This window comes from Pristis pectinata, chromosome 25 (genome assembly GCF_009764475.1).
Source record: "Pristis pectinata isolate sPriPec2 chromosome 25, sPriPec2.1.pri, whole genome shotgun sequence".
NCBI classification, from domain to species: Eukaryota; Metazoa; Chordata; class Chondrichthyes; order Rhinopristiformes; family Pristidae; genus Pristis; species Pristis pectinata.
Genome location: NC_067429.1, coordinates 376568 through 389992, shown reverse-complemented (window position 1 = coordinate 389992; position 13425 = coordinate 376568). Strand labels below are relative to the sequence as shown.

Sequence of the window (13425 nt, the reverse complement as noted above, 5' to 3'; positions counted from 1 at the left end):
TTCCCCAATTGCTCACCCACTGATTGGTGAGTCACCTGGCCAGGCTCATTACCCAACACCAGGTCCAGAATAACCTTTCCCTTGTTGGACTGTCAACACATTGATTTAGGAACCCCTGCTGGACACTGCTAACAAACTCTGCCCCATCTAACCCCCTTGCACTAAAAAGGTCCCAATTTATATCAGGGAAGTTGAAATCCCCCATGACCACAATCCTGTAATGTTTACACATTTCCCTAATTTGTTTGCATGTCCATTCCTCAATGTCCCAGTGGCTATTGGGAGGTCTATAGCACACCCCCAAGAGAGTGATTGCACCCTTCCTATTCCTGAGTTCTACCCATATAGACTCTGTGTCCAAACCCTCCATCATGTTTCCCCAGAGTGCAGCTGATATATTATCTCTAATTAGCATTGCAACTCTCCCCCTCTTTTACCCCCCTCTCTATTCTTCTTAAAACTTCGAAACATTGGTACGTCAATTAACCATTCCTGTCCCTCCCTCAACCCAGTCTCTGTAATGGCCACGACATCATAGTTCCATGTAGTGATCCATCACTCTTGCCCATAGTACTCTGAGCATTAAAGTACAAACACTTCAAACCATTTGTCACATCACATCTGTTATCAGGAATCTGCCTAATACTACATTCCCTGACATCAGCCGTCCTACCCGTTCCCTCACTTACTGACCTGTTGTTCCACTTCCCATCCCCCTGCGAAGCGAGTTTAAATCTTCCCCAGTAGCATTAACAAACCTCCCCGCCAAGATATTGCTTCCCCTCCAGTTCAGGTGCAACCCATCCCCCTTGTACAGTAATCCGGAGATTACTACCTTAGAGGTCCTGCTCTTCAGCCTCCTTCCTTACTCCTTATACTCATTCCACAGGACTTCTACCCCTCTCCTGCCTACATCATTGGTACCAATATGCACCATGACCTCTGGCTGCTCACCCTCCCCCTTAAGAATATTCTGCAACCACTCAGAGACATCCAGGATCCTCACACCCAGGAGGCAACACACTATCCTGGCGTCTCTTCAGTGGCCACAGAATCTCCTGTCTGTCCCCCTAACTATTGAGTCCCCTATGACTATCGCTCTGCCTGAATTCTCCCTTCGCTTCTGAGCCTCAGAACCAACCACAGTGCTACTGGCCTGGCTGCTGCTGCCTTGCCCAAATAGGTCATCCCCCTCAGCAGTATCCAAAGGGGTATACTTGTTGCTGAGGGGAATGGCCACAGGAGGACCCTGCACTGACTTCTTTCTCCCCACCTCTCTTGGTACTCACCCATCCACTACCTGAATCCTGCCCTCTGGGTGTAGGGCACTAGGAGTGTAATGGAACAGAGGTAGGAGTATAAGTGTACAGTTAGTTGAAAGCGACATCACAGGTAGGCAGGGTGGTGAAAAGGAGCCTGAAACGCTGGCCTTCACCAGACAGGGCATTGAGTATAGGAGTTGGGACATTATGTTACAGTTGTACAAGTCATTGGTGAGGCCACACGAAGTACTGTGCACAGTTTTGGTCACTCTGTTATAGGAAGGATGTGGTTAAACTGGGAAGAGTGCAGAAAAAATTTACAAGGATGTTGCCAGGACTTGAGTTATAGGGAGAGGTTGGCCAGGCTAGGTCTTTATTCCTTGGAATGTAGGAGAATGAGGGGTGACCTTATAGAATTTTTTTAAATTATGAGAGGTAGAGATAAGGTGGATGGTAACAGTCTTTTTCCCAGAGTAGGGGAGTCCAAAACAAGAGGTCATAGGTTTAGAGTGAGAGCGGAAAGGTTTAAAAGGGACTTGAGAAGCATCTTTTTCACACAGAGGGTGGTGAGTAGATGGAACGAGCTGCCAGAGGAAGTGGTTGAAGCAGGTACAACAGTATCATTTAAGAAGCACTTGGACAGGTATATGGAGGGGTGAGACTTAGAGGGATATGGGCCGAACACAGGAAATTGGGACTAGCTGGGTGGACACTGTGATCAGCATGGACTGGTTGGGCCAAAGGGCCTGTATCCATGCTGTTTTGCTCTATTGACTCTAAGAGGTGGTTAGTGTTTCAGATGCAGGAGCCTTCATCAGTATGAAGAGAGAGTTGGCTATGATAGGTAGGCGAGCTTCACTGAAAGGCAAGAAGGTGACAGGTAATGGCTAACGTTCAGGGAATAAATGCAGAATCCACATTCCTTTCTGGCACAAGGACACAAAAGAAAAAGTGACCCACTCATGACTAACAAATGAAGTTACAGACAGCAGTAGACCCAATGAGGAGTTGGGCCAAAGGGGTTGTTTCCATGTGGTTCAGAGGTATGTGTATTGCCAGAAACAGCGACAGACGTGAGGATTTTGAGAAATTCAGAGGAGCTGGGGAATTGGCCAGTTTTACTTCCAGAGACTAATCCCATTTCTGTGTTTGCCAGGTTGGCTCTTCCTGGAGCTGCCAACCAACATGAAGATGCCTTGGCCAAGTATTTGGAAACGTTGGTTTGTGCTTACACAGGACTCATTGGATTACTACACCAGCAGTGCAATTAATGCCAAGCGACTTGGCTCAATGGTCCTGACCAGCCTGTGTTCTATCCAAGGAGATGATGGGAGCTGCTTCAGAGGAACAGGTAGAAGATTCCATGAAAGAGTTCCACAACTTTCAAATCACACAGGCTTCTGGTGGGAGTGCCATGGGATCAACTGGGGGTCACCACATGATTCATTCCAAATCTAAATTGATAAATGTCTATATTGTGTGTTCTGGGCACTCTGCAGAGTGACTCAACCCTGACAAGGGAAGCAAGGCAGGGAGTCTCCAAACTCCTCCCCACAGTCAAGTAGAGGACTGGTCTTACACCTGCCTCCATCTGCTGAATGAATCTTTAGTTCCACCCTCTCCCCAACTCCCACAATCCTCACTCACTCCAAAGGAGCTGAGTTTGAAAACCTGAAACTTTTTCTGGGGGGACAAGGAGGTGGTGAGCTGGACCTGTAACATTCAACATGCTTCAGGCTGTATTTGTGATTAATGACAACCTCACTGCTGAGCATGATGGAGACAATGGCTGTTTCTGTTTCCTTGCCTCGACCAATAAGGGCAAACCTGCCATACGCCTCACATTCCCAGTCGAGGCATTGAGTAATGTTGCAGCTATATAAAACTTTCGTTAGGCCACATCTAAAGTATGGAGCATAGAACAGAAAAGAATAGGAACAGGCCCTTCGACCCACAGTGTTGTGCCAAACCAATTAAACTTATGACAACTAATTAAACTAATCCCTTCTGCCTGCACATGGTTCAGATCCCTCCATTCTCTGAATATTCATGTGCCTATCTAAGAGCCTCTTGGACCCCTCTATCGTATCTGCCTCCACCACCTCCCCGGCAGCCTGTTCCAGGCACCCACCACTCTCTATGTGGAAAAAAAACTTGCCCTGCACATCTCCTTTGAATTTGCCCTCTCTCACCTTAAATGCATGCCCTATAATATTGGACATTTCAACCTTGGGATTAAGTATCAACTGCTCTTCTATGCCTTTCATAATCTTATAAACTTCTATCATGTCTCCCCTCAGTATCTGATTTTCCAAAGAAAACAACCCAAGTTTGTCCAACCTCTTTTTATAGCTCATAACCCCTAATCCAGGCAGCATCCTGTGGTAAACCTCTTCTGCACCCTCTCCAAAGCCTCCACATCTTTCCTATAATGGGGTGTGCAATGCAATACTCCAGATGCAGCTTAACCAGAGTTTTATAAAGCTGCAACATAACTTCCTGACTCTTGAACTCAATGCCTTGACTAATAAAGGCAAGCATGCCGTACGCCACCTTTACCACCTATCAACGTGTGGCCACTTTCAGGGAGCTATGGACTTGAACCCCAAGATCCCTCTGTACATCAACACTGTTAAGAGTCCTGCCCCTTTACATTTGATCTCCCAAAGTGCAACACCTCACACTTGTTCAGATTAAATTAAAATTTGTGTGTGGTTCTGGTTGCCCCATTACAAGAAGGATGTGGAGGCTTTAGAGAGGGTGCAGCAAAGGTTCACCAGGATGCTGCCTGGATTAGGGGTTATGAGCTATAAAAAAGAAGTTGGACAAACTTGGGTTGTTTTCTCTGAAGTATCGGAGACTGAGGGGAGACCTGATATAGGTCTATATCTATAGATAAGGTAGATAGAGTCTTGTTCCCAGGGTAAAAATGTCAAGTACTAGAGGGCATAGCTTTTTAAGGTGAGAGGGGGAAAATTTAAGGGAGATCTGCAGGGCGTTTTTTTTTACACAGAGAGTTGTGGGTGCCTGGAATGCGCTGCCAGGGGTGGTGGTGGAGGCAAATATGATAGAGACGTTTAAGAGGCTTTTAGACAGACACATGAATGTGCAGAGAATGGAGGGATATGGACCATGTGCAGGCAGATGGGATTAGTTCAATTTGGCATCATGTTCGGCACAGACATGGTGGGCCGAAGGGCCTGTCCTGTGCTGTACTCTTCTGTGTTCTATGTTCTGTGTTTTATGAGTCATGCAACAGGCCCTTTGTCCACCATCTCCATGCCAACTACCGTCCCCATCTATACCAGTCCTGTTTACCAGCAGCAGTCTGTCACCTTCCATGCCTTGGCAACCCAAATGCTCATCAAGATATTTCTTAAATGTTGGAGTCATCGAGTGGTGCAGCACAGAAACAGGCTCTTTGGCCCTTGTAGATGGACAAGCTGCTTTGTCCATCTACAACAATCCAGTTTGCCTGCATTGGGTCTGTATCATTCTATGCCTTGTCTATCTGTGTCTGTCTAAATACCTCATCAAAGTAGTGATTTATCTGATTCACCCACCTCCTCCAGCAAAGCCTGCCCTCACCCTACAAATATTAACCCCTCTCTGTGTAAAGAACTGATTCCCTTTAAAACACCTCCCTCTCACCTTAAACCCATGCCCTAATGTTTTTGATTCTCCTACCATGGGAAAGATTTTGACTGTCTTCTCTACCTTTGCTTCTTATATTCCTATATACTTGTCTAACTGCACACCATTTATTCAGGTAAGAGTCACTCACTGTGTAACTGTGCAGTGACAGGGGTAACTCTCAGCTCAAAGAAACATTTATACACTGAGTGGCCCTTTCTCTGGATAATCAGTGATTCTGTACAGTTACAAAGTGTGTGACCTTAACTCTGAATGAGTACTGTCTATATACAGTTAAATGGTGCATGGCCCTTACCCTTGAATATAGAGTAACTTTGCACAATTACGCAGTGTGACTCTCAATCCTAAATAAATAGCAAAGGCACCATTAGACAGTGAGGGACCCTTGTCCTGGTAAATAAACTGTGGAAGTTCGTAGAATGATAGGATAGAGAATCTTTTTCCCAGGGAAGGAAATCCAGAACTAGAGGGCACAGGTTTAGGGTGAGAAGGGAGGAATTTAAAGGGGATCTGAGGAGTAATTTTTTCACACAGAGGATGGTGAATATGTGGAACCAGCTGCCAGCAGAGGTGGGGAGGCAGATATAATGACAATGTTTAAAAGATATTTAGACAGGGACTTGGATAGGAAGGATAGAGAGGGACACGAGCCCAATGCAGGCAAATGGGATTAGCATAGACAGGCATCATGGTTGGTGTGGACGAAGTGTTGTTTTCTGCTCCAGCAGCTGCTCCCAATCTACCTCTCCCAGGCTCTGTCTTACACTATTGAAATGTGCCTTCCCCCAGTTTAGAGCCTTCACACGAGGACCAACCTTGGCTTTTTCCATGACCACCTTGAAGCTTACCAAATATGGTCACTGTTCCCAAAGGGTTCCTCCACAGACACTTCTCTCACTTGCCTGTCCTTACTTCCTTAGATAAGGTCAAGTACAGGTCCCTCCCAAATAGGACTCTCTACTGTTTCAAAAGACCCTCCTGTAAGCGTTTTACAAATGCCATCCATTGAACCCCCCCTGCGCTAAGGCAATCCCAGTCAATATTAGGAAAGTTACAATCCCCGCCGCTACAACCTTATGGAGGCCAATAGTATAACCCCAACAAAGTGATCACCCATTTCTTATTTCTACAACCTCATTGGCCGATCGCTCCAAGATATCCTCGCTGCAATGCTCTCCCTGATCAACAGTGTAACCCCACCCCCAAAACATCTATACCCTAGGACACTGAACTGCCAGTCCTGTCCTTCCCTCAACCACCTTTCTGTGATTGCAACAACATTATGTGCCAACCCACACTCTCAGTTCATCATCCTACCTGTGAGGCTCCTTGTATTAAAATAAATGCACTTAGGTCTCCTGGCCCTCTCATGGTTCCCCTTCCTATCTCTGTCTGCTCTTCTCACTGAACTTGCCTGCTCCATACAAGTCAGCCTCCCCATCTGCTGCACTATCGTTCTGGGTCCAACCCCCACCCCCTTCACTAGTTTAAACTCACCCAAGTAGCAGTAGCAAACCACCATGTAAGGATATTGATCCCCATCCAATTTAAATGCAACACGTCCTTCTTGTATGGATCACCGCTACCCCTGAAGAGATCCTAATGATCCAAAACCTGATGCCCTCCCTCTGCACCAGCTCTTTAGCCGCACAATCATCTGTCCTATCTTCCAATTTCTATACTTGTTGGCATGAGGCACAGGGAGTAATCCTGAGATTACAACCCTAGAGGTTCTGCTTTTCAACTTTCTACCTAACTCCCTAAATTCCCTTTGCAGGATGCCATTTCCTTTCTTACCTGTTGCTCTTGCTCACCACCAACCTCAGGTGCTGCCGGTCCCCCTGCCTTTTGTAGGCCTTACCTTGATCCCTCTCGCTTTCTCTTGCAATCTCTAGAGTACTGCCTGTCCAGACTTATTCCAATTTTGGTAATTTAGTTAGTAAAAGAATTTCATAATTTTTTTAAGGATACTGGAACCTCACAGTCTATGGACGGAAACATCACTACCAACTGTACACCAAAAGGTTGAGTGAGTGTATCCAATGGACCCGCGCCATTCAGAGCGTCATTGATCGTAAAGCTCCTGTTGAGACACCGACTTTGCTTCTGATCAAAGACATTGAGGTATTCTTCAAAGGATGTTTATTTCCTCATTGATATTACTGGTTGTAAAGCTGAGTGACTCACAGCCTGACTCCACCATCCCTTCCAACATCTACAGTGCACAAGTCGGGAATGTGAATATCTTCTCTCCACTTGTCTGCGAATGCAGCTCCAACCACATTCGAGAAGCTCAACACCACCTGGGGAATCGCAGCCATTTGACTGGCACCCCATTCACCACACCCAATGTTCACTCCCTTCACTGAAGCAGATGTGAGTGCCATCGACAAAATGCACTGCAGTTACTTGCCCTGGCTACACCAACAGTAGCTCCCAAACCTCTACCAACACATGGGCAACAGCCACAGAGGAATCTCACCAACCACAGATTCCTCTCCAAGTCAGTCTCCATCCTCACTGGGAAATTCATTACCATTCCTTCATCATCACTGGGTCTAAATCCTGGAACTGCCTCCTCAGCATCTTCACCACACGGACTGCAGCAGCCTGCCAGCACCTCATCAAGGGCCATTAGGGATGGGCAATAAATGTCAGTCAGATCCTGTAAATGAATAAAAACACAACGAATGATAGGAAGTTCCATCATTGTCTATTTGGTGATGGGTGGTGGAGTTACTGACTTTTGACTGTTTACTCAAAGGCCAGGTGAGGTGGTTTTTGTAAATGATAATAAAAGGCAAGACTTTGACATCAAGGACCACGATACCATTGGAAGGAAGATCTGCTGGCAGGAGTTTTAACGTTTGCTCTTGTGTCTCCATTACAGGTTCTGCCTGACTTGTTGTATTGAAGCAGTAGTTGCAGTTCGCATTTTCCCATTGCCGATGTATAATGTGGCTTTGTATTTATGACAGACTCTGATTCTGCTACTGATTTCTCAACCTAGAATCTGTTTTGCCTCCTTTATTCTAGGAGAATTTGTCCAATGCTGAAACTGTGGAACATATTTACAAATGGAATCCTATTCTGCAGCACAGCCAGAAACCACTGTATGCCCCCCTCCTTCCATTCCCCTATGGAGCTGTCAGCCACTGCTGTAAGTGCACACCCTGTTTGATAATTCACTGAATGAACACTGACCTAACACATTACCATCAGTGCACAGTCTTAGAATTGGATGGCGTTTGAGGGAGGCTGGCTCAGGTATAGTGCAGGGAAGGGAATGAGATGCCTGTTAAAGCCAGAGATTGATGTGCATTTAGAAATTCAAAAGGTATTTTGCAAAGTTCTGTACAATAGACTCTTTTGAAAATTTATAATCTGTGGAGTTAAACAGGTAATGGTTGTGTGAATACAAAGTCAACCAAAGAGCAGATAGTATTGGGTAACAGTTGTGCTTCATTACTGATGTAGACTGAGCTTTCCCAGGCTGTGTTTTGGAATCACTGTTCCTTGAGATATACGTTAATAACTTCCATTTGGACTACAGATGGAGAATCACATCTCCAAGGTATGTGGACCTAATGTGGGTAAATGAGGTTAGTGTAGATAGGTACAGTGGTCAGCACGGACATTGTGGGCTGAAAGGCCCCTGCAACTTCTTCCCTAGATTCCCACAATATCCTGGGATACACTCAGTCAGGCCCCAGCGATTTGTTTTGTTTTTATTCCTAATGGTGGGACCAGGTGACATTTACCATCATGTAAAGTGGCTCTGCACTTCCCTAACTGAGGAGTCAGCCTTTCCCATCTGACCTGCTCACTGATGAACACGTTAGTATTTGTGGACTTGGCTGATTCACTGGGTGACTGATCTGCCAGGGAGCTGGCAGACTGCACTCGCCCCCAGACCGTTCACTGCCTTGAGTGGCCAGGTTCCTGTACGTGGCACGTGCTGGTTCTGCATTCCTTATGGTGTGGGCTTGCATGAAACAAGTACTCATGGGCTGAAAGGCCTGTTCCTGTGCTGTACTGTTCTATGTACGTAAGTAATGAGGCTCTGAATTCAGAAGCTGTGGTTCAGGGAATGTTGCTTACACCAAATATCTGCCCTTTTTTTTGCAGTCAAGAGTACCAAAGGTTACACAACTCTTCAGGATGAAGCTCTCAAGGTCTTCAATTCATTGCAGCAACTTGAGACCGAACGAGATCCAATCCCACTCATCCAGGGTATCCTGCAGACTGGCCTTGACCTGGAGTCTCTCCGCGATGAGATGTACTGCCAACTGATTAAACAGACCAAAAATCCTCCACGTGTAGGAGACATCAGTGACCTGCGGAACTGGCAACTGCTCACCTGCATGAGCATCACGTTCCTGCCCAGCAGCACTGTCCTCAACTACCTGAGGTTTCACATCCAACGGTGAGCTTTATCCATCACCATCAGTCAGCACTGATTCTAAGCTTAAAGGCTGAGGAGTACAAGGGATGTTGGGGTAAGAAGGAAATCAGGAGAGCAAAAGGGGGACATGAGACATGCTGTACTTGGCAGATAAGGTAAAGCAGAATCCTAAAGGAATCTATAAGTATATTAAGAGCAAAAGGGAAAGTTTGAGCGCCATTGAAGGTTAGTGTAGTCGTCCATGTGTGGAGCTACAGGAGATGGGTGAGGTACTAAATGAATATTTCTCATTGGTATTTACTGTGGAGAAGGATATGGAAACTAGTAAGTTCAGGGAAGAGAACAGCGACATCCTGAAACATATCCACATTATGAAGGAGGTTTGAGGTGGATAAATCCCTGGGGCCTAACCAAGTGTATCCTAGGATATTGTGGGAGGCTGGGGAAGCAATTGCTGGGGCCCAGGTAGGGATATTTGTATCTTTGTTAATCACAGGTGAGGTACCGGAAGACTGGAGGGTGGCTGATGTTGTGCCTTTACTTAAGGGCTACCAGGGCAAGCCAGGGAACTGCAGAAAAGATTTACAAGGATGCTGCCAGGACTTGAGGGACTGAGTTACAGGGAGAGGTTGGACAGGCTAAGACTTTACTCCTTAGAGCGTAGGAGACTGAGAGGTGATCATATAGAGGCATATAAAATCATGAGGGGTATAGAGAGAGTTAATGCACTTAGTCTTTTTCCCAGCATTGGGGAATCAAGAACTAGAAGGCATAGGTTTAAGGTGAGAGGGGAAAGATTTAAGAGAAATTTGAGGGACAAGTTTTTTTACACAAAGGATGGAATCAGCTGCTGGAGGAAGTGGTTGAGGCAGGTAAGATAACAACCTTTAAAAGACAGTTGGACGGATACATGATTAGGAAAGATTTAGAAGGTTATGGGCCAAATGCTGGCAAATGGGACTGGTTTGTATGGGCATCTTGGTCAGCATGGACGAGTTGGGCCTGTTTCCGTGCTGTATGACTCTATGACTCTATGATTCTACAGACTGGTCAGCATTACATCAGTGGTGGGAAAGTCACTGGAGGGAATTCTGAGAGACAGCATCTACCTGCCTTTGGAAAGGCAAGGACTGATTAGGGACAGTCAACACAGCTTTGTGTGTGGGAAATCATGTCTCACAAATTTGAATGAGTTTTTTGAAGAGGTGACCAAGAGAATTGAGGAGGGCAGGGCAATGAACATTGTCTACATGGACCTTAGCAAGGCCTTTGACAAGGTCCTGCACAGTTGGCTGGTCTGGAAGGTTAGATCACATGGTGAGCTGGCAAATTGGATACAAAATTGGCTTGGTGGGAAGAGGCAGAGGGTGGCAGACTGGAGGCCTGTGACATGATGTGCCACAGAGATGGGTGCTGGGACACTGTAGTCTATCATCTATCATAATGATTTGGATGAGAATGTAGGTGGTATGGTCAGTAAGTCTGCAGACAACACCAAAACTAGTGGTGTGGTGGACAGCGAAGAAGATGATCGAAGATCTGGGGTCTGGGATCAGGACTGGGGTCGAAGGACGGGTCTGTGATCTGAGATCTGGAATTGGGGTTCTGGGATCAGGGGTCTGGGATCTGGAATTGGGGGTCAGGAGTCAGGGGTCTGAAGTCAGGGATCAGGGGTCAGGAATTTGAGATAGAAAAATGGAAATGTTGAAAACCTGCAGCACAATTCAGGCCCTTCAGCCCACAAAGTTGTGCTGAACATGTCCCTACCTTAGAAATTACTAGGCTTACCCATAGCCCCCTATTTTTCTCAGCTCCATGTACCTATCCAAAAGTCTCTTAAAAGACCCTATCGTATCCGCCTCCACCACCTTTGCCAGCAGCCCATTGCATACACTCACCACTCTCTGAGTAAAAAACTTACCCCGATATCTCCTCTATACCTACTCCCCAGCACCTATGTCCTCTTGTGGCCACAATTTCAGCCCTGGGAAAAAGCCTCTGACTATCCACACGATCAATGCCTCTCATCATCTTATACACCTCTATCAGGTCCCCACTCATCCTCCGTCACTCCAAGGAGAAAAGGCCGAATTCCCTCAACCTGGCAGCATCCTTGTAAATCTCTTCTGCACCCTTTCTATGGTTTCCACATCCTTACTGTAGTGAGGCAACCAGAACTGAGCACAGTACTCCAAGTGGGGTCTGACCAGGGTCCTATATAGCTGGAACATTACCTCTCAGCTCCTAAATTCAATTCCATGATTGATGAAGGACAATACACCATATGTCTTCTTAACCACAGAGTCAACTTGTCCAGCTGCTTTGAGCGTCCTATGGACTTGGACCCCAAGATCCCTCTGATCCTCCACTCTGCCAAGAGTCCTACCATTAATATATACTCTGCCATCATATTTGACCGACCAAAATGAACTACTTCACACTTATCTGGGTTGAACTCCATCTGCCATTTCTCAGCCCAGTTTTGTATCTTATCTATGTCCTGCTGTAACCTCTGACAGCCCTCCACACTATCCACAACACCTCCAACCTTTTGTGTCATCCGCAGACTTACTAACTGATCCCTCCACTTCCTCATCCAGGTCGTTTATAAAAATCACAAAGAGTAAGGGTCCCAGAACAGATCCCTGAGGTACACCACTGGTCACCGATCTCCATGCAGAATATGACCCGTCAACAACCACTCTTTGCCTTCTGTGGGCGCCAGTTCTGGACCCACAAAGCAATGTCCCCTTGGATCCCATGTCTCCTCACTTTCTCCATAAGCCTTGCATGGGGTACCTTATCAAATGCTTTGCTGAAATCCATATACACTACATCTACTGCCCTCCCTTCATCGAAGTGTTTAGTCACATCCTCAAAAAATTCAATCAGGCTCGTAAGGCAGGACCTGCCCTTAACAAAGCCATGCTGACTATTCCTAATCACATTATACCTCTCCAAATGTTCATAAATCCTGCCTGTCAGGATCTTCTGCATCAACTTACCAACCACTGAAGGAAGACTCACTGGTCTATAATTTCCTGGGCTATCTCTACTCCCTTTCTTGAATAAAGGAACAACATCCGCAACCCTCCAATTCTCCGGAACCTCCCGTCTCCATTGATGATGCAAGGATCATCGTCAGAGGCTCAGCAAACTCCTCCCTCAACTCCCACAGCAGCCTGGGGTACATCTTATCCGGTCCTGGCGACTTATCCAACTAGACGCTTTCCAAAAGTTCCAGCACATCCTCTTTCTTAATATCTACATGCTCAAGCTTTTCAGCCTACTGCAAGTCCTCACTACAATCACCAAGATCTTTTTCCGTAGTGAATACTGATATAAAGTATTCATTAAGTACCTCTGCTATTTCTTCCGGATCCATACACACTTTCCCACTGCTGCACTTGTAGGTCCTATTCTTTCACATCTTATCCTCTTGCTCTTCACATACTTGTAGAATGCCTTGGGGTTTTCCTTAATCCTGCCCGCCAAGGCCTTCTCATTTCCCTTTCTTGCTCTCCTAATTTCCTTCTTGCCTGGGATCTGAGATCTGGGATATGGAATCGGGGGTCGGGGGTCTAGGGTCAGGGATTAGAGCCTCCATGCAGGCAGCAACCTGTAGCAGGTGTTGGGGTTCAGGTACCACGTGTTGGATGGCTCAGGTACCAGGTGTTGAGGTTCAGGTACCAGGTGTCAGACGGCTCAGGTACTAGGTGTTGGATGGCTAAGGTGGGCTGGAGTCTTGACCCGTTTGGCTTGAACTAATTTTCCTTTTGCTGATATTTCTCTGTGCACAGATCACGACAGCAGTTCCCAGGGACTGAAATAGAATGGTATGCAGAATTCATCACACGTTCACTGACGAAAACCAAGGGCAGGTTATGTGTACCATCCTCCCAGGAGATTGGGCTCTTGATGCAGCAGCAACAAATGAAGTGTACCGTCCACTATGCAGGCTCCAGGTTCTGCAAGGTCACCATCAACTCACACACCACAGCAGGGGAGGTGAGAGTTCACCACTGTGAGATCAGTTAAAGTCCTGCACCCTGGCTGCTGAATCAACCAAGCCATGAGTCTGATGTGTGTGGAGACCCCTTGACC

The 13425-nt window shown here is 46.4% G+C and overlaps 1 protein-coding gene across 7 annotated transcripts in view; it reads left to right on the top strand.

Moving 5' to 3' along the window:
- plekhh3 (pleckstrin homology, MyTH4 and FERM domain containing H3) overlaps positions 1-13425 on the top strand; it is a 71788-nt gene that overhangs the window by 20962 nt on the left and 37401 nt on the right. For all 7 annotated transcript variants that reach the window (XM_052038456.1, XM_052038459.1, XM_052038458.1 and 4 more), the window contains exons 4-8: positions 2419-2613; positions 6883-7040; positions 7953-8076; positions 9045-9342; positions 13122-13329. In XM_052038456.1, coding sequence (XP_051894416.1) covers positions 2419-2613; positions 6883-7040; positions 7953-8076; positions 9045-9342; positions 13122-13329 — 983 coding nt within the window. The remainder of the gene's footprint in view (positions 1-2418; positions 2614-6882; positions 7041-7952; positions 8077-9044; positions 9343-13121; positions 13330-13425) is intronic.